Below are 20,940 nucleotides of genomic sequence, written 5' to 3' on the forward strand. Positions count from 1 at the left end.
TCATGTGCCCCCTAAAATGATGTGATGAGGACCTTTTATCTCTGTAGTATCATTCCAAAAACCCACAACTCTACTATAATCATGGGGGAAAACATCAGACAAACCCAAATTGAAGAGCATTTTATAAAATATCTGAGCAGAACTCTTCAAAACTGTCAAGGTCAGAAAAGACTACCACAGACCAGAAGAGACCAAAGAGACATGATGACTATATGCAGTGCAGGAATCCTGGATACAATTTTAGAACAGAAAAAGCACTTTAACAGAAAAACTAGCAAAATCTGAATGAATTAGTTAATTGTAATACCCCAGTGTTAATTTCTTCATTTTCACAAATGTATCATGGTTGATATAACATGTGAACATTAGAGAAAATGGGGTGAGGACATTTGGAAATTCTCCACTGTCTTTGTAACTTTCTTATAATCTAAATTTATTCCAAAATTTCAAGTTTCTTTTTTAAAAAGAAAGTGAATCAAATCCTAAACCCCACCTATCCAGAGATAACCCCTTTTATTATTTTGGTGAACATCGTTCCACTTATCTTATGTAAAAATCCATGTAAACATGCAATTATGTATAAATAAGATTCATACTACTGTAAGGGCCTATTCGGCCAGAGCAGCCCCACCCTGGTTGAACTGCCATTTTGCTGTAAAGCTTAAATTGACCTTGCCCCCACCAGGGGAACTTATTTAAAAGCAAGTCTGGGAAACCAGTCCCAGGTAACAAAGTCCAAATATAAGGGTGGGTCAGGCCAGGTGGAGGTGTTCAATCAGTGGGGGTGCATACTGTCTCCCAGCTACCAAGGAATATGGGCCTCGCCCTTTGGGCACATTTTGGGTGCCAATTCTGAACTAGGTGATAGGCTGGTTCAAATGTCTACTAGGATAAATTGTAATTCAATTGGTCACATAGCATCACTGTGGAGTTTCCTCTGTGTGTTACAATCTCCTTGGCCACCTGTGTGTGGCCAGGCCTAACTAAAAGTTAGTCTGGAAAGCAGGGAGGGGTCATCCTCTCTGTAGGGGTGGCCCCGACTGGTCTGTTTGACGGTTGGTCTGATTCCTGATGCTTGGCGCGAAATAAAGCTTTGCTTGACCTTTGCTTTGTATCAGTCTCGCTCCTTTAATCACGGACCCATTATTGGGGTACCCAATTTTGGGGGACCCAACACTATAAATGCTGCTTTTTATCTTTACAATAATATATAATGGAAACCTCCATGCTGAGGAACATAGATCCATATTCTTTTCAAATGACTGAAAGATCTCATTGTCTGTGCCATACTTACATAGCTACATATATGGGTTGTTTCCAGTATTTAACTCATAAACCATATTGCATTGAATAATGTTATTTTTTTAAGATTTTATTTTATTTTATTTATTTTTTTTAAAGATTTTATTTGTTTATTTGACAGACAGAGATCACAAGTAGACAGAGAGGCAGGCAGAGAGAGAGAGAGAGGGAAGCAGGCTCCCTGCTGAGCAGAGAGCCCGACGCGGGACTTGATCCCAGGACCCCGAGATCATGACCTGAGCCGAAGGCAGCGGCTTAACCCACTGAGCCACCCAGGCGCCCTTAAGATTTTATTTTAAGTAATCTCTGCACCTAATATGGAACTCGAACTTAAACCCCAAGGTCAAGATTGCATGCTCTATGGAGACAGCCAGGCACCTCATAATGAATATTCTTGAGTATACACCACTGGATGCCAGATGAGTTCTTGCTCTAAAATAATGCCTGAAACTGGTAGTTCTATTTTCTTTCAGTGAAGAATGGTATTTACTATCCAGACTCTGGGTATTAGGTGTGTTTGTTGTTACTGGAGTTTCACTGCTCTCAAGCTCTCTCTGTGGACAAAGCTAGGGAATATAGACTCACATATGTGCACCTCTCCATCCTTATACCTTGAAAATCATGAATTCTTATTAATATCACCAATTCTAAGACCACAGGTTCACTCTAGTCTTTTCCTTTTCCACTTTTGTAACTTCCTTTTTTGGGCAGTGAGAAACTTGACTTCATCAACCTTGACATAGCTAATTATTTGAGCAATTTCCTTGTATGCAACTAATCTTCAATTTGACCACCATCCCCTTCCTTGAGCTTATGTTCTTCTTACCTCTTCTCAGCTCAGATTCCCCAGGCCGACCCACCCTTTGAAGGGTGGATCCTCCACACCTTGGCTGGAGTAAAATGTTAACATAAGAGGAAACTGAACAAATGCCATTTGGGAACTCTCTCCCCTTGTCTTTGCAACTTGTCTGTAGTCTAAATTTACACCCATGCAGAGCCATCAGACCCCCACCTTGCACCCCATTTCTGCCCTATATCTGTAGATGCCTGTCTTACTCTCACCTCTAATGGCTTTAGGACTAAATTGTTGAGAAAGGGAGGGATGCAGAAGGGGTCTTATTTCCCACTTCATCTCATGTCCTTTGTTGGCCTTCTAGAAGTTTAATCATATTAACCATGAAACAAAACATGTTTGGACATAGGAATAGTTAACTTAACCATGAGTAATGTTTCATATTGCTATCTTCTTGGTGAAAGCCACTTCCCAGAACTAACAAATGATAGGCCAAAAAACACACCTAATGAGCATACTTGAATTGAAAGAACAGTAAAACAAAACAAAACAAAACAAACAAAAACAAAACGGGTGCCTGGGTGGCTCAGTCAGTTAAGCATCTGGCTCTTGGTTTCAGCTCAAGTCATGATCCCAAGGTCCTGGAATCTAGTACTGCATCAGGCTCCCTGCTCAACAGGGGCCTTCTTCTCCCTCTGCCTGCTGCTCTCCCTGCTGTGCTCTCACTCCCTCTCTCCATCAAATCAATCAATCAATCTTTTTAAAAAAATGAAAAACAGAAGCAGCTGTATTGCATCCCTTCCCTTTCTAGCAACTGGCTTTAACTTTTATTAGTTCTGCTTTTCTTTTCTTTTTTTTTTTTAAAAAAAGATTTTATTTATTTATTTGACAGAGAGAAATCACAAGTAGGCAGAGAGGCAGGCAGAGAGAGAGAGGGAAGCAGGCTCCCTGCTGAGCAGAGAGCCCGATGCGGGGCTCGATGCGGGGCTCGATCCCAGGACTCTGAGATCATGACCTGAGCCGAAGGCAGCGGCTTAACCCACTGAGCCACCCAGGCGCCCCATATTAGTTCTGCTTTTCAACTAGCCCTCTCTATCAGCCTTTTTTTCTTGCCTCTTTCTTTCAAGATCTTGATGGAAAGCCCCCCTAGTGGGGTAGGTCACTTCAATATCCAGGCCAGCTAGAGTTCTTGGTGATAATTAGGGCTAGACTGCCTTCTGTGAGAAAGAGGCAAGGCAAATTGCTGCCAAGCTGGGGAGACAGTGGTGGAAGGAGCTACATTCATTTCACTGGGGCTCTTCTAGCAGGAGGACATCATAAGGAACAGCATAAAAACAAGTGTCATCTGAAGAGGAACTGATCAGGCTGCGGGAAAGCTGATCAGAATGACAAGATTTAAATCTATTTTGTTTTCTGTCTCACCTGTCATTTGCTGGCTTCATAAAGCAAAGAAACCCTGCAGTCTAATTGCTAGAGAGATGGGGCCAGGAATTTTGAAACTAGAAAAGACTTGAGAACCTGAATCATGGCAATCTAAAATGATCCAGGATAGTTATAATCCTCACTTCTCTCTTCATTGCCAGTCACTTCCCAGTCACATAAATATTATATTCACTATTTTATGACAGCAGTTGTTCTTCTCACAGTAGCAGATTTGAGATCTGCCAATGATTTAGTTTTTGTTTCTCTTTTTTTCTTCTTACTTTTCAACTTTTTTCTTTCAAAGGAGCGAGTTGTGTACAGGGGGTTAAAATGCTTTATAGACAAAAAAAAAAAACTGCGCTAGTACCAACTTGTCTTCTTCATCTTCCTCGTCTGCCTACTTTTTCTTGCTTTTTTCATCCTTGATGACTCCTTTTCCCCCATATCAGTCTTTCCTTTAGCTCAGTGTATCCTTTTCATATTTTTCCTGCAACCTGGTGGCCTCGGCCTCCTTTTCGTGAGACTGCTTGTCAACTGCAGTAGTGTCACTCCACATCCCTCTCAGTTTCTTTGCAAGGTCACCAATGGATAGGCTGGGATGTTCTCCTTTGATTTTAGGGCAATGCTCAGAACAAAATAAGAAAAAGGCCATAGAAGGTATCTTGGGTGCATTGGTATCCTTGAACTTTTTTTTTTGTTTGTTTCCCTTTTAGAGAGGATCTAAGTTTTCATTTTGCTTTCACAACCAGTCTTGACCGCCTTTTCAAATTTTCCTTTCTCTCTCACCTCTCAAAGTGCTTCTTAGAAAACTCTGAGAAGTTGACTAATGCATTTGAGTGCTTCTTCTTGAGCTCCTAATGGCAAGTTTGCACAAAGAATGCGTATGATGACATTTTGCCTCTCAGCTTGTTAGGATCGCCTTTGCTCATGTTTTATTATTTTCCTCAGTAAGGCACAAAGTGGCCCAGTGCCCACCTGGCTCTCACTTGCCCCACAGCACAGTCCCTATGGAACATCTTTCGTCTGATGTACTAAGGATGAGGCATTGTTGTTGTTGTTTTTAAGATTTTATTTATTTATGTGTCAGAGAGAGAGAGCTCTTAAACAGGGGAGTGGCAGGCAGAGGGAGAAGCAGGATCCCCACTGAGCAAGGAGCCCCATGCAGAACTAAAGGCAGGCACTTCACCAACTGAGCCACCCAGGAGCCCCTGTTCTTTTTTTTTTTTTTTTTAAAGATTTATTTATTTACTTGAGAAAGAGAGCACACATAAACAAGGGGCGGAGTGGGGGAGAGAGAGAGAGAGAAGCAGACTCCCTGCTGAACATGGAGCCCAATTCAGGGTTCAATCCCATGACCCTGATATCATGACCTGAGCCAAAATCAGGAGTCAGAGAGTTAATCAACTGAGCCATCCAGGTGCCCCAAGTGTTGTTCTTTGTTCTTTTCTTTCCTTCCCCCCCTCCCCAAGGCTTGTTCTTAATGCTTTATAGTCATCATCTATTTCAGTTCTGTAAGATTGAATGTTTTATTTTTGCACATCAGTTTTAACAAACCAGAGGGCCTGCATTATCACTGGGAAAGTTAAGTACCTTGTCCAGGTCACATCCTTAGTGATCGGTGAGGGGACCTAAATTCAAGTCTGTTTGATTCCAGTGCTGTTGCTTAACCATTTCCATATTTGAAGAAGCTGCATTGAAAATCTTTAGGGTCATATTCAGCTCAGAAATGTCACCTTTTGAACATATAAATATAAGCATTTTTTTCTCACTTAATTTGGTATCAACCTATAGCTCATGATATGTAGTAAATCTCTGTGTTTCCATTAATATGACTACTGCTATTAAAGTGCTTTATGGAAAACAATAAGAGAAATAACTTTGTATATTTCTAGTGGAGAACATGATATTAATCTCCAGTAACCTCTAATAAGAGCTGTAGCAATACTCATCAAAGATGTCTGCAATGGACTTTCATCAACAATGGGATAGTTCACTATCACTAGCAACCAAATTACATAAAGGTCTTCTATGGGTTTCTTCTTGAGTTCCCTCAACTTAATATTGAGTTCTTCATACACAATTACATCTCTTTAAAAATGTCTTCTTGGGGGCGCCTGGGTGGCTCAGTGGGTTAAAGCCTCTGCCTTCGGCTCAGGTCATGGTCACAGAGTACTGGGATCGAGCCCCACATTGGGCTCTCTGCTCAGCAGGGAGCCTGCTTCCCTTCCTCTCTCTCTGCCTGCCTCTCTGCCTACTTGTGATCTCTGCCAAATAAATAAATAATCTTTTTTAAAAAAGTCTTTATGCTGCAAAGTCTTTGATTTCATTCTTACCAGCTTTACCGAGGTATAACTAACAAAACTGTAAGATGTTCGAAGTGTACAATGTGATTATTTGGTACACATACACATAGTGAAAGTATTCCTCTTCCATTGAGTTAATTAACACATCCATCATCTCATAAATTTACTTATATGGATTCATTTATTTTTTGTTGGGAACATTTGACTTCCCCTCTCTTAACAAATTTCAGTTAGACAATACAGCATTATAAACTAGAACCACATTATTATGCATTAGATCCCCTGACCTTGCTCATCTTAGTTTTTACCTCCGTACCAACCTACATTTCTTATTCCTACATCCTTGTCTGATCTCTCTCTCCAGTGAGTATGAAGACTTTGAATAAGACACTTAATCTTTCTGGTGATCAATATCTTCATTACAAAATTAAGAAGGTTAAATTCTTAGAGTATTATTTTTGAGGAGTTTAAAATATTTTATTTTATTTTTTTTTCATTCAGCTTTTCTTTATTTCTTTTTTTTCCCAATTTATTTATTTTCAGAAAAACAGTATTTGTTATTTTTTCACCACACCCAGTGCTCCATGCAATCCGTGCCCTCTATAATACCCACCACTTGGTACCCCAACCTCCCACCCCCCCGCCACTTCAAACCCCTCAGATTGTTTTTCAGAGTCCATAGTCTCTCGTGGTTCACCTCCCCTTCCAGTTTACCCCAACTCCCTTCTCCTAACACCCCTTGTCCTCCATGCTATTTGTTATGCTCCACAAATAAGTGAAACCAGATGATAATTGAATTGACTTATTTCACTCAGCATAATCTCTTCCAGTCGAGGAGTTTAAAAATATTTTAAAAAGGGATCACGTGTCTAAAGATGTTATTTCACTCTTCCCTTCAAAGAGGGAATCAACAAGATGGTAAGCCTCATTCAAAGAGAATTAGGGAGTGCCAAGTCTTTACAGTGGCTGAAAGAATGCTTGAACAAGATTGCTAACATAGATAGGAAATTGGTTAATATCCTACAACACAAGAAAGTTGGGACTTTGGGGTTTATCTTTTCTATGGGATAAAAATCATCCACACCTCTATGAGACAAAACTCAATTATATTACTATCAGTTTTCCACGCATTAAGATCTACCCTTACAGAGATGTACAATACCTATATACTAAAAATAATATAAATATATTTTAAATAACTGATAAATCATTTTAAATAATTAAATATTTAAATAAATAATTAAAACATACCAGGTCAAAGAAGGTGACCATTCCTAGAGAATCAGAGGTTCCCCAGGAGCACATGCTAAACAAATCCTAGCAGGACATTGAAAGAGCAAACAGTAAGCCCTTCACTTATTTCCAGGTTTTGGATAATTTTTCTTAACAGAACTAAGAGTCCTCTGAGTCCTTAGGACCAACGAATTTTAAATGAGTGTGTAAAGAGAACAAAAGGAAAACTGCTGCTTCTCTGCTTAATCAACTGTCTCCTACTACATGCATTTTGTTTATGTTGTACAAAACTACTATTTCTTCAGGCAAGAAAACGGAATGTTTTCACTCGTTTCATATTTTCATTGGGAAGTAATTAAATTCAGTCTGCTCACTTATTCATTTTGTTTACATTTTAACTTTCTTCCCTTTTGAAGTCTTTGTTGAAAATACCCTCATGTGATCTGTCTTATTTGTGGAGATGAGGTTTATATTTCTTTATTTTTAATAACCTTTTGATTCCCCCCTCCATTATAAAAATACATAGAAACAGAGATTTTTGGAAGATAGAAAATACAAAGAAAATTAGCCAGAGATAACCACTTTGAGAAATGTATTTTTAGCGGGTGAGAATTTTAGTTATCAGGTCCTAGTGTGTGGGAACTGGAGCCATGACCCCACTCCCCTTGCTTGTTGGATGCCAATAACACTGACCTTTTTTTTTTTTTTTTTAAGATTTTATTTACCTATGTGACAGAGAGAGAGATAGTGAGAGAGGGAACACAGGCAGGGGGAGCGGGAGAGGGAGAGGCAGGTTTCCCACACAGCGGGGAGCCCGACATGGAGCTTGATCCCAGAACTCTGGGATCATGACCTGAGCCTAAGGCAGACACTTAATTGACTTAGCCACCCAGCCACCCTGACACTGACCATCTTTCAATGCCTCTTCCCTGATTTGCTTCGTCTCACCTTTGCACACAGCGTCATGCTGTTTCCTCTGCCTGGCTTACTCTTCTCTCCTCTCTCTGCCCTCTTCATTCCCACTCATCTTTCAGATTTCATTGCTTTACTCCCTCAGGGATACCTTCCTTGACCCACTCCTCCTTCCCCCAGACAAGGTGAAATTCTCTTATTATGGACTTTCCTAGCATTGCCTATGTGTCCTTGTTAGCGCTTGTTACCCACACAATTTAACATTTGTTTCAGTGATTATTTGACTAGTATCTGTCTCCTGCAATATACTATTTGCTTCACAAGGGCAGGGTCTCTGCTTGGTTTTGCTCACCACTTTCTCTTTAGTCCATAACTGATCTTCAATCATATTTTGAGTTGAATATAATATGGCCCGTGTCCCCACATGTTGGAGCTGCAAGGAACATTAACCTGAGGCTATCGCTAAGATTTCCTCCCTACTCCACAGAATCATCCAGGAAACTGAGACTTGGGAGCCAGGGAACTGGATGTGGGGTTATTGTCTTTTTTGTCATGGCTCTTCATTGAGCAGTGATGTTCAGATATACTTGTGTTTCACCTGCTTAGGCAATGCTGCCCCAGGGAGACTGCCTGCCACTGACAGTGAAAAGGGTTTTCTCCCTCCCTTTCCCCCTCCTTCCCCCTTCTCTTTGCTTAGCCAACACCCCCTTCTCCCACTCCCTTAAACATTCCTCCCATGTTGTAAAAAGTGATAAGATACTACAAGGAATGTTGAAAGGTCAGTCTACATGCAAATAAGGGATTGTAGTCTGACCAATGCCGATGGTCAGTCTACATGCTAATAAGGGATTGTAGTCTGGCCAATGCCGATGGTCAGTCTACATGCTAATGAAGGATTGAAATCTAGCCAATACTGTCTGTTTCCCTTTTGTTAACGACCAATGAAAGTAACTTCCCACTATGTAAATGAAGGATGCTGAGCGAACCAATCAGGGGTATTCCCGCGCGCCAAGTATGCCTTTACATTCAAACCAGCCAATGAAAACTTTGTAACCATGCTTCCGCTTCTGTACGTATGCTTTCGCTTCCCCAAACCCCATAAAAAGGCCCTGAACTAAGGGCTGGTGCGCGAGTCCTCCTAAGACTTGACCGCCCGCAGGTACCTGTGTCTACTCAATAAACCTCGTGCTGTTTGCATCTGACCAGTGGACTCGGCTCGGTTTTTGGGTCCGGGGGTCTCCTCCTGAGAAGGGGTCCATTCCGGGGTGCTTGGAGCCCCGGGGGAATCTTTCAACAGGATCCTATCTTGCTACCCACTGCCTGGACAAAGTGCCAAGAAAGGAACTCTTCTCTACCCTCCCGTCCTTCCCACTTCAGTCCTCACCTGCTTTTCTGACTTAGGAAACTTCAATTTCCTCCTACATCCAGCTGCTTTCTCCTTTCTTATTCTAGGAACCAACCTCCATCTTCTCCTGACCTGGGAAGAATCCTCTTCCATAGGTCTTTAGAAGCCGGTTTTTGTGGAGCAGGATTAGGGGAAGATGTTAATACTAAATAGGTGTTTTTTTTTGGCTTGTTTTTTTTTTTTTGTTTGTTTTTTGTTTTTTAGTTACACTGCTATACAGCTATGTGTATTTTGAAGCAAAATTGGGGCTGTGTTGTCTATCCTCTCCTGTAATTCATTTTCTCAATTTACTGAATTGTGCTTCCCTGTATTTTCAAATATTGAGGGCATGATTGAGAATACAGAATTCCCTAGCAAGTTGTCGCCTAATTTATTTAACATGGCCCTTGATGGTGGGACATTCCCCGTTCCTTAGTGCAGCAGGTACAATTCTTTGTGCCTACTTCTAGCTTTGTCTTCTGCTGATGGGCCTCTCATTCTGCTCTACTGTCACACCAAAACATATTGCCCCAAGACGTACCATGCTTTTTCACCTCCATTCTCCATCCCTCAACTCCTGGGGCTTCCTCAGCTGGAGTCTTTTTTTTTCTTTTCCTGGCAGAGTCCTACTTATTCTTCAAACTGGTGCCATCTTCCCTTAATGCTTTCCTTGGTGCACCAACCCAGTCTTAGCACCCTTCCTCTGGGCTCCAAAAGCATCCGCATCATGCCACTATTGTGGCAGTAGTCACATTTTCTTGGACTTATCTTCTGTGGATGCTTCAGTCCCCTCTGCTAGATTTTAAAGTCTTTGAGGGCAGAAAGGTTGGCACATAGAGATGTTCCAAAAGATAAGTGAAGAGGCATAGACTGCAGCAAGCACTTTTCCCTATTGTTTCACTTGTTTGGGATATTTACAGCTTCCTAGGGTAGCTTTCAATTTACCTGTTCTGGAATTGCCCTTTGTTTCACTCAGTAATGGGGATTTCTAACATTCTTCATCTAATAAATGCCACGATGCCCAATCCCCATGATGTTGATAAATATCTTGGCCTTTTTATTTCCTTTGCTACATAGGCTACAGTTGTTAACTGTTTCTTTTACTTTGAGCAAACTTAGATGAGTGTTCCCGGTTTCATGGATCCTGGCGTAACTCCATTCTCCAGCTCCTTTTTTTTTTTTCCAGAATCCGTCCTTTTCTGTCAAATATCCATACTCTTCCTAAAAATAACGAGTCTTTCCCTCAACACGTTCTTATATAAATGCCACAAAACTTATTACGTCTTGTCATGTTTGTGAAACAATTCAATAAACTATATTTATCAGACGCTACCTCTCTCCTAGAACTGAGATTTCTATATATATATATTTTTTTTAAAAATTCAAGTTCTATGGCTAAATATCTAGTTCCTTAAGTTCATGCTAATCATTTTGAATTTAATCTGTTTCATGTTGTTTGCAGTATAAATTTGAGATTGTATTTGCCTTGAAGACAAAGGACTACACCAAGGGTAGGTAGCATTTCTTTTTTTTTTTTTTTAAAGATTTTTTATTTATTTATTTGACAGAGAGAGATCACAAGTAGGCAGAGAGGCAGGCAGAGAGAGAGAGAGGGGGAAGCAGGCTCCCCGCTGAGCAGAGAGCCCGACGTGGGACTCGATCCCAGGACCCTGAGATCATGACCCGAGCTGAAGGCAGCAGCCCAACCCACTGAGCCACCCAGGCGCCCATAGATAGCATTTCTTTTCTATTTAATACAATGTTGACACAAACGCTTGATAAGTAGTGCATTAAATCTAGGTTAGGATAGTTTTTAAACAGCAATATTAAGTGCTTTTACCAAAGACAGATTTAGTTTCATTTTATAATAAATATCTTTGGTTGTAAGACTTGCTTGGAGCAGGACCACAGGTGGACTAAAATTAAGAGAACATTAGTGTTAGCAAAGTGGGGAAATAGTTGTAGTTTGGGCTGGGGTGATGGAGGTGGTGAGAAGTGGAAGGATTTGAGAAACTGAACTGTGATGGATTAGCTATAGGGGAGTGTGTGTGTGTGTGTGTGTGTGTGTGTGTGTGTGTGTCTGCGTGTCTGCATGTGGTATGCTGAATGCAAGAGTTCATGGCTTGAGTAACTGAAAGATGGAGTTCATGTTTCCTACTTTTGGACATACTTACCTTTCTTGGTTACAATCAGATTCCAATTCTTCTTTCCCCTGTTTACTCTCAGTTCACCATGATTGGATTGGGAATTTCTTGAACACCTTCAACATTTAAAGACAATTATTTGGGATATGCCGTATCTTCAAATGGGTGCTCTTTCCTATTCTAATGCTTTCTAATTTCATTTTTAGAAAGAAACCTAGTGAAAAAAAGTGGTGACTGAGGGTTTCACAGGATAATGGAAAACCCCACCCCGAGGTAGGCAAACTGCCTCCAAAAAAGGCAAGTTGTGGTTGCCACCACCAATTATTTGTACACGAATAATAACAAAAGGTAACTTTCAGGAAAGGTCAAATGTGAAATTGTAATTTATAAATTAAAAGTTGAAAAGTTGTGGGGCGCCTGGGTGGCTCAGTCGTTAAGCATCTGCCTTTGGCTCAGGTCATAATCCCAGGGTCCTGGAATCAAGCCCCGCATCCGGCTTCCAGCTCGCTGGGAAGCCTGCTTCTCCCTCTCCTGCTCTCCCTGCTCGTGTTCTCTCGCTCTTGGTCAAATAAATGAATAAATTCTTTAAAAAAAAAAAAGTTGAAAAGTCGTAAAAGAATAGGCATTTTGGCACCCTCCTCTCTCCCTGTTGATTCGAAAATCTCTTAAATTCCTCCGGTAAAATCTGAAACTGCCCCCCTTCCCAGACAAGGTAAAGGCAAGAAGAGTCTGGAAGAAAAGGCAGACCACTCTATAATGACTAATGGCAAGTTTAATAAGCAACGGAACTCAACAGGAGGCTTGCCTCGGGCAGCCACAAGACAGCGATCTCTGCACCCACCTGCTAGAATCTTGAGTTTATGCAGAGGCCTTTGGGGAATTTCAGCTACAAAACGGTCCTGATGCTTGCAGTATCACATTACGCTGTCAAGGCAGTGTCCTTCAAGTGGCTGCCGGTACAGGAACAGGGTCAGAAGATACATTTCAAGGACAAGGGAAAGGGGAAGGGAGCTTCTCTGCCTGGGGATTAGCCGTGGTCACATCCTCTCCACAACCTTCTCCAACACTCCCTACGCAAAAACTTCGGTGGCCCTGATTCTGTTTAAATGGAAATTATGCTGAGCCTAGAGAACCTGAAGCGGGACTACGGAAGGCATTTCCTCCTGGGGAACTCGGGATAAAGAAAGCCTCACGCTCTTGCCGCCAGGGAATCCCTGCAGACCACATCCACAGAGGCAGCGACGGTCCGGGAAGAGGGAGGGAAGAGCGCTCGCCGTCGGCTTGCGCCCGCCTCCGAAGGAGCGGCACTGGATTTCTGGGGCCCCCTATTCGCTCCCGGTACTTCCGCCCTAGCCTCCATTGGGCCAGCCGCTTAGGAGGCCACGCCCATTTCACAGCTTCTCCGCCCAGTCTCTTCCTGGCCACGACGGCAGCATGGCGGTTAAGGAATTGCGGGCAGAGCTGGAGCAGCGGCTCGGCGCCCTGGCCATCCATACGGAGGTTGTGGAGCACCCGGAGGTAAGGCGCTTCTGCGGGGACAGCCATGCCGGAGAGGTGGGCTGGGGAGGCTCTGCGGAGGCTCTCGGGCGGGGCGGTGAAGACCAGAGGCCCCAGCGGTAAGGTGTCGCAGAAATGTCGGTTCTAGGACGTTTCCCGGGATCCAGAGCGCAAAAGGGACCCGGTAGGAGTATCAGAGGCCTTTCGGGACTGTGTTGTTACTGTGAGGAAAACTTAACGTTTTCCTCTTGGAGCTATTTGGTCACATTTCGAGAACTTCTGCATGTTAAACTGGTGTGTAAAGCTGGGTCCGTGTGTTTTTATGGTGTAGATATCAGGCAGTAAACCGTCTGTGTAGCGTCATCGATGTATCCAGACATCGTGCATATAACAGGACACCAACCTTAGAAAGTTTGGAATGAACAGGATTTTGTTTTTTGTTTTTTTTTTAAAAGATTTATTTATTTATTTATTTGACAGACAGAGATCACAAGCAGACAGAGAGGAAGGCAGAGAGAGAGAGGGGAGGAAGCAGGCTCCCTGCTGAGCAGAGAACCCAACGTGGGGCTCGATCCCAGGACCCTGGGATCATGACCTGAGCCGAAGGCAGCGGCTTAACACACTGAGCCACCCAGGTGCCCCAGGATTTCGTTTTTTGACGTGAGGATTTGCAAACATTTCACGGAGCCAGTGTAACTTGAATGCATAGGGACATAGCTTGAGGGTAACAGCTAATGATCGTAGTTAAACATGGTGATCTTCAAAGAGTAGGCAAATAAGATTAAAAATCTTCAACTTTACCGATTTAACATCAGAACGTTATCATTTTCTCTGACCTTCCCTCCTATATAGTATTTACTCTCCCGCTTCCTTACCTGTGCGTATTGCCACTCTTCTGATCTTACTAGTCCAGGTCTGATTCCCTGCCCGTGATCTCACCCTCATTGTGGTTATATATTTGTAAAGTGGAGGTTGTTACCTGGTTTGGATGTAATGGAATGCTAAGGAATAGGAATCTGGGCTGCTATAGATTCTTAGTACCAAAAGTTTAAAGAAAACAAAACAAAAACAAACAAAAAAGAGTAGGAGTGCTTGGGCAGCACATTGTAAAAGATAACTGGCCCAAGAAGTTTCCAGATGAGGGATTGAAATGGCAAGGTAGGTGTGTTACTTCATAATGGGCTGGGAATGGGTCCCTACCAGTGACATCCACGGCATTGGGTGCTCCCTAACCTTGCTGTTTTCACCCAGCAAGCAGAGTATGTGTACATGCATATTTTTGAAGTTTTCATTTTTTTACAGGTGTTTACAGTTGAAGAAATGATGCCTCATGTCCAGCATTTGAAAGGAGCACACAGTAAGAACTTATTTCTTAAAGACAAGAAGAAGAAAGGATATTGGCTGGTGACAGTTCTTCATGATAGACAAATTAATTTAAATGATCTTGCCAAGCAATTAGGTCTTGGGAGTGGAAATCTTCGGTTTGCTGATGAAACAGCCATGCTAGAAAAACTAAAAGTTGGCCAAGGCTGTGCCACACCTTTGGCACTCTTCTGTGATGATGGAGATGTGAAATTTGTTCTGGATTCAGCTTTTTTGGAAGGTGGACATGAAAAGGTGTACTTTCATCCAATGACCAATGCTGCAACCATGGGATTGAGCCCGGAAGACTTGATCACATTTGTGAAGAACACAGGACATGATCCCATAATACTAAATTTTGATAAAAACAACTAACTGGGCTGATACTTATAATACATCTATTTCTGAAAGCTGTTTTTCTTAAAAAATTGATAGGAATTTCGGGACTGTTAAATTGATAGGAAATTTAGCACCTCAAAATTAAAATTGATAGGAATATTTAGCACCTTGATTTGGTGATGAAATCATTTTAGGGAGGAACATTTCGTCTAAAAGGAGCTGAGTTTTTTGTTTGTTTGTTTGTTTTAAAGTAATCTCTACACCCAAGGTAGGGTTCAAATTTACAACTTTGAGATCCAGGGTCACAAGTGCTACTGATTGAGCTGGCCAGGTGCCCTATAAAAAGGAACTGCTTTTAAAAAGATATATTGAGGTAGTTTTAGTCAGTTCAGAGTGTCCACTTCCCATCGCCCATGGGCACTACTCATTACAGGAATGCCTTCAACAATTGAGAGTATATTAACAATAAACTAAGGCTAGTTAAGATTAACTATCTTACATCTTCTTTAGGGTGTTTACTTGAAAAACAACTTGCAAAAAACCAGCATATATAAAATTATACATATATTGTACATATAGAGAAAAAGGAATATAGAAATACGTTAAATTGTTGAAAGTGGTTATCTTTGGAGAATGAGGATTAGGGAAAGATTTGTTTAATCTTTCTGAGAGGTTAGAAATGTGAATATACTTGGAAAATTTTTTTGTGTCCTGTATATTAAATTGTACTCATCCCCCCTTCAGTTAGGGCATCTGAAACAGTGTAAGAACTCATGATTATGTATTGTCAGTTCTATGTAAGCTAGTTCAAAATTGTGGAGTGAGAAACACACTTTTTTGCTTAAATTAAAACCTTCATTAGTTGAAGGTCTGAGGTGGACTATATTACAGAAGTAGTCTAGAGTTCTCGTCATGAAAATTCTCATATTTGCCTCTGGTGCAATCAAATGGGATAGTCATGACGTACCCATAGTTTACTAAGTTTGGCCATTCAAAAGTAACTTCCACCTGGTAGTAATAGTGTAACCAGTTTGTTGCTAAGAGGCAAAATAAGTAAAAATGTCATTTCTTGGTATATAGGATTAGAAACTGCAAGTCTACTCATGGCAGAATTTCTATGAAGAGTGACTTTAAGGGCACCTGGGTGGCTTAGTTAAGCGTCTGCCTTCAGCTCAGGTCATGGCCCCAGAGTCCTGGGATGGAGCCTGGCATCACATGGGGCTCCCTGCTCAGAGGGAAGTCTGCTTTTCCCTCTCCCACTCCCCCTGCTTGTGTTCGCTCTCTCACTGTGTCTCTCTGTCAAATAAATAAAATCTTCTAAAAAAAAAAAGTGACTTTTAAAAGATGTGGAGTTAGTAAATATTTCCATAAATGATACCTTATTCTAAGGTGCCATGTTACCTTTTACCTGCTGTGTACTACACCTCTAAGAGGAAATTTTAGACTGCTTTGTACATAAAATAAAGGTTTAATGAATAGAAACCAAAGACGGAGGACAGTAGATAGTGCCCGTCCTATCTTACAGTGAAAACCTGCTCAGAAAGACTAACTTGCCCCAAAATACACAACTTGTTGCCTCTCTTAACATTCTGCCTCCCCAAAGTCAATAAATGAAAATGAAAGACACTGCTTTGTGCAATATATTACTGTATTTAAACCTATGTGAGGATTGACAGAACTGGTAAGATTCCATTCGTTTCCCAAACCTCCAGTACTCATCCCTAAAAGATCTAGAATCATCTGAACAAGATTATGGGTTATATTAGAAAAAAGGTTTTCCAGGGCAAAAGGAAAAGAAAGATAATACTTAGCTAAATTATATGTTATAATTTTTAAATGATTATTAACCACTTGTTATAAAAATCACCTGTTTTATTTTTAGATCAGTTTAAGTGAATATTAAACCAACTTAATTTTTTAAGGAGTAATAAAGTCTAAAATGAAAAATAATGAAATGTTTTTAAAAAACATAAATCCAACCAATGATGGTTTGTTACAAACTGGCTTCCTGTGGCTGATGATGGGTATTACCAAGTAATAATCATTGCCATTCAATTCCAAATCCCTCAGTAGTATTACTTTTAAAGGAAATGTTACAGCTTTTATATTATTTGATTTGGTATTTAATAACAATTATAAGTACAATGGCAAACATTGAAAGAGAACCCTTAGTAGAAAAGAAAAAAAGACAGTTTAAAATCAGGTTTTGTTAAAGGGTGTTATAAGTGCAACTTTATCCATAAGCATTCCTTTTAAGGCATTTTCATTGTCCAAATATCTCAACATGTACATCAAGGTTTATATCACAAAATGGGCTCCTTTTGTATTACTCATTCAAGGCTTAAAGAAAAAATACATCTCAGGACGAAGTGTTGCAGAAAAGAAAAACACAAAACTCACTTTCCTCATAAATGTAACTTAAAATACAAAGTCATTTAGCATACATTATTACTCCTCATTGTAATTCCAGATTTGGTACAGCATCTTTTTCACTTCCTGACATAAACTGTTAAGACAGTGCAGGCTGTAATACTTCATTTGTGAGGTGGCTGCAATTCTGTAATATGCACAGTGATTTTTTTAATAGGCTCTTACCATGCCTTGCATGAAAGGTGCTACATACAAACCTGTTTACATGAACTCTTTGGTAACCACCAGTTTAAAAACGTGGACCAAACCTTTCCACATGGCCAGATCTGAAGCACTTTATTGGAGTTCTTTGTGGAAGCTTATTACCCTGTATATTAAATCTTCAGTTTCTTGGGAGGGGGGTTAGCTGTTGATTTAGAAGATAGCCAGATAAAAGCATGTCAGGCCCCAGTCAGGAAAGTGGCCCCAGTAAGTTTCTAGGTAGCCATACTACTTGGTTTGGTAGAAGCAGTTTATCGAAGGGAAAGGAGTGATTTCCTACTAAATTTGATCCTGAATCTTTTGGAGAAAGTAAAATATTCATGAGGTTATTATCTAGTCCTTTCTTGAAATGGTATGAAAAAGGTAATGAATATAATTGAGAATATTCCTACTTTTGCAGTCTTAAGTGTTCCCCCTTGGTTGTCTCTAACTGCACTTTCTCAGGGTCAGCCTCATCAGACCCAGTAATATATAAGCTGCCCCTGAGCATGTTCGATGTGAAGCAATAACGTGCTGCTTAAGTAAATAGGTCCTCTATTTTAGGACATTAGTGTTCTGGAGAGGTCAAGCTGTGTGGTATGATTCACCCTCACCGGGCCACTTCCTACTCATTAAATTCCAACTTTCAGTTATTGTCCTGGGATGTGTCCTAGTTGTGCAAATTAGATGCTAGTTAATATAAATCTAAGTTACCCACTTACTGTATTTAGCTAAAACATAACTTCTATATTTCTTTCAATTTATCCACCTAAGAATGAATTTACATTTTTTACATGCAAGTATCTCTAGACTGCCATGATGCCCATTAACAGTTTGATTCTTGAATCTAGGGAGTCATGATGGAGAGAGATGTTTCAAAGTCTAGAGAATAAGTTTTAAATAAGTCTGTTGTGCAACAGTTGTATTTTAGTAAGAATCCTTTGTATTTACATTTACATAGCACCTTTCATCCAAGAGTTTAAAAGTGATTTAATTTTACAGCATTATTTGGTGTCAAAACCCAAGTTAATGGTGGCATTAAGTAAGTCCAAGTTCTCTAAATTCCTTTTTAATTTCTGGTCAACTATACATGCTGTCTTTCTTTTTGTTACGTCTTTCTGAAAGTAGACTATAAACACAATACTGCTAACTGGCCTACCAAAAAGAGGGGGAGGGAAGGTTGGAGAGGGAGAGACACATACAGTTCTCATGGCTACTAGGTTAGTGATGAAACACATACTTCCTAGACCACACTATGAATATGGAATTATTCCAGAAAGATTTTTAGAGCTGGAAATGAGAGCCTAAGAAGTATACTGTTAAAATAAAAAAGTCTTTCTCATTTCAGACCTTTAAGATTATGCTGATATTTATGTTAAATAATGAATTTGCATTAATAAGTATCAATGCATTTTTTTGATTTCATAAGAAAATAAAACTGTGATATAAAATTGGAGCTACAAAAAAACGGATGTTTCCCTGGGTTAACGAAATCTACTTTTTTTGTGCTTCTTTCAAATGTTTAAGGTAACAAATGCATACAAATATTTCAAAAGTACCAATAACAGTTACCAACTTTAATGTATTATTATAAAGGACAAAAACAGAAAAGTTCTTATTAATATGTGATAACCTTAAAAATAAATGAGTTCCTGGCAAAATGTAGATCATAGTAAATTATTTACATTTTTTTTTTTTTTGCTGTAAGAAAACTTCTTAAGCAACAGTCAGCTCTCATGTTAAAAAAACAAACACACATACATAACTCAATACTAAAGAAGGGAAATGAATTTAAAACACAACAGCATTATCTTGGGAATGCAATTTGCTGGAAAACCACCTTACTAAAAAAGTTTCAGAAAAACACTTTTTAATTACCTTGGATCCACGTATGAATGCTTAGTGTTGCTTAAAGGGTAATACAGAAAGATTAATATTACTGTAAATTTTTATAGCTCCTATTTTTCAGATTTATCTTTATAAACTGAATTTCTTTTGCAGTGCATCAAAATAACTGGTTAAAAAAAAAGAAAGGATACCAACACATGCAGTCTGCTAACCAAGTAAGGCTCTGACATGCCAAAACAATGTTCTCTGTATCTTGATATATAGTACATTCCACAACATACTACAGCATTTAATTTAGATTTACACAACTAAATATAAATGGCTAGATTTTGGCTAATACTTAGCAGAAGCATTAAGCAAACATGGATAAATTCATAAACAAATGACGAAAGAAGTAGACTGTTCTTGGAGTACTTCTTGGAACCTTAAAACACTTGGTCCTTAGTGAGAGAACATCCTTTAATCAGTAGATCTTATCAATACAATGTATAGTAAGTCCTAAAACCTTCTAAAAATTTTGGCAGTTGACTCCAGTAGTGCTCCTTGATTCAAGGAAGGAATGAAGGTTTTTTATTTCTTGCCTGCTCTAGTCACGAAGGATTGTTTAAAGTCTCCTTAAAGATTTGTAAAATGATTCCTATAGTTGGGTGTCTTGTTACTTCAGAAATAAAGGCTTCACACTGAGAAACTGAAGGACACTTTTCTCTCTGTATTTAGTTGGAAGGTAGAAAGAAGAAAGAAAATATAAGAAAAGCTTGAAGATAAGAGAAAGATATAAAAATCAGAGCAGACACTATAAGAACAACATGCACCAGATATGTCTTCTATAGGAAGGAGAGTGACAGAAAGCCAGAGACAAATTTTTCAAGTGGCTCTTCATACAAAAGGTATTTAATTTATTGTTTATTCTCAGTTATCAAAAACACTGTGGGAAAGTTGTATTCCTACCAAGAAAAAAAAAAAAGGGGCTTCAAATTAAAAAAGGAATTCCTAAAACATTATTCACAAGTAAAATCAAATTTAAGTTAAGAAAAAAAGAAAACTATTTAAAGGTTTGTTGCCTGCACTGACAAGCAAAAACTTAACATCAATCAATAAATCTTGCTTGACTAGTAATTAGGACAGAAAATCATGAAATAAGCAAGCAATATTTACATCTGTTAATGCAATGTGCACTTGTTCTTATAAGTAACATGGTTAGTTTGTATAAATGAGACTAATCTCATTTACATTTTAAGCAAGAAACTCACCACTTGGCCCACATGTCATGTAGTGGGTAATAGAATTAGGAGCTTTGCTGCTCCCTAGACCTGCTTTTTGAATTTCTGCTTTCTTGTACTTTGTCCACATCTGCAGGAGAAAAGCATTTCATATTATTTAATCAAATGTTAAACACAATATAATTCATGAAGTTATGCAACTAACGAGCTCTTGTTGAAGGAGAAAGAATCTAACTCTGGGAAATTTATTAATCTAACAGACATCTTATTACTTAAAGACTAATTATTGCATTTTAAAAGCCAGAAATAATATGTCCTTTTAGTAGCGTCAGGTAGATTTACTTACTATGTTGATTTACTAAATGGTCACAGATAGTTTTAAAGAAAAAATAACCGTGCATGCAACCACAGAAACATCCACAATGAAGTATTTGTTTCATTTACTGAGAAAAATTTTGTAATGTGCCTACTTTCACTGTTAACAGCTAAAACTGTTTTGGTCACAGGGGACACATTGGGTCCAAAATGCCTAACAATGTGTTTTTGATGTCACACAAATAGTAAGGGTATG

The 20,940-nt window shown here is 39.6% G+C and overlaps 2 protein-coding genes and 1 long non-coding RNA gene across 6 annotated transcripts in view; 1 reads left to right on the top strand and 2 right to left on the bottom strand.

The window, feature by feature from the left end:
• Positions 1–11,038: 11,038 nt before the first annotated feature.
• Positions 11,039–12,750, bottom strand: LOC122916489. Of its 2 annotated transcripts, XR_006386203.1 has the most exons (4): positions 12,627–12,736; positions 12,335–12,443; positions 11,524–11,609; positions 11,039–11,265 (listed from the first exon to the last, which is right to left on the bottom strand). It is a non-coding gene; the product is annotated as an uncharacterized LOC122916489 (long non-coding RNA). The 2 variants fall into 2 exon arrangements; XR_006386204.1 differs by having other exon boundaries at positions 12,335–12,750.
• A 132-nt stretch (positions 12,751–12,882) lies between these two features.
• On the top strand, positions 12,883–14,800 carry LOC122916488 (prolyl-tRNA synthetase associated domain-containing protein 1). Of its 2 annotated transcripts, none has more exons than XM_044263978.1 (2): positions 12,883–13,011; positions 14,293–14,800. In XM_044263978.1, the coding sequence occupies exons 1-2, from the start codon at positions 12,928–12,930 to the stop codon at positions 14,725–14,727; spliced, it is 519 nt and encodes a 172-aa protein (XP_044119913.1). In that variant the 5' UTR covers positions 12,883–12,927; the 3' UTR covers positions 14,728–14,800. The 2 variants fall into 2 exon arrangements, with proteins under 2 accessions (XP_044119913.1, XP_044119915.1); XM_044263980.1 differs by lacking the exon at positions 12,883–13,011 and adding an exon at positions 13,600–13,625.
• Positions 14,801–16,895: 2,095 nt separating this feature from the next.
• Positions 16,896–20,940, bottom strand: part of CCDC88A (coiled-coil domain containing 88A) — a 126,109-nt gene continuing 122,064 nt past the window's right edge. For both annotated transcript variants that reach the window (XM_044263984.1, XM_044263983.1), the window contains 2 exons: positions 20,400–20,499; positions 16,896–19,856 (listed from right to left, as the gene is read on the bottom strand). In XM_044263984.1, the coding sequence (XP_044119919.1) occupies positions 20,435–20,499 (65 nt within the window). In that variant the 3' untranslated portion in view covers positions 16,896–19,856; positions 20,400–20,434. The remainder of the gene's footprint in view (positions 19,857–20,399; positions 20,500–20,940) is intronic.

Source organism: Neovison vison, chromosome 8, assembly GCF_020171115.1.
Source record: "Neovison vison isolate M4711 chromosome 8, ASM_NN_V1, whole genome shotgun sequence".
Classification (NCBI taxonomy): domain Eukaryota; kingdom Metazoa; phylum Chordata; class Mammalia; order Carnivora; family Mustelidae; genus Neogale; species Neogale vison.

What these genes read in the sequence shown, in the direction of transcription:
- LOC122916488 (XM_044263978.1), top strand. Translation starts at nt 12,928, where the DNA reads ATGGCGGTTAAGGAATTGCGGGCAGAGCTGGAGCAGCGGCTCGGCGCC. An exon ending in AGGTTGTGGAGCACCCGGAG is followed by an intron (nt 13,012 to 14,292) that starts GTAAGGCGCTTC and finishes ATTTTTTTACAG; the next exon opens with GTGTTTACAGTTGAAGAAAT.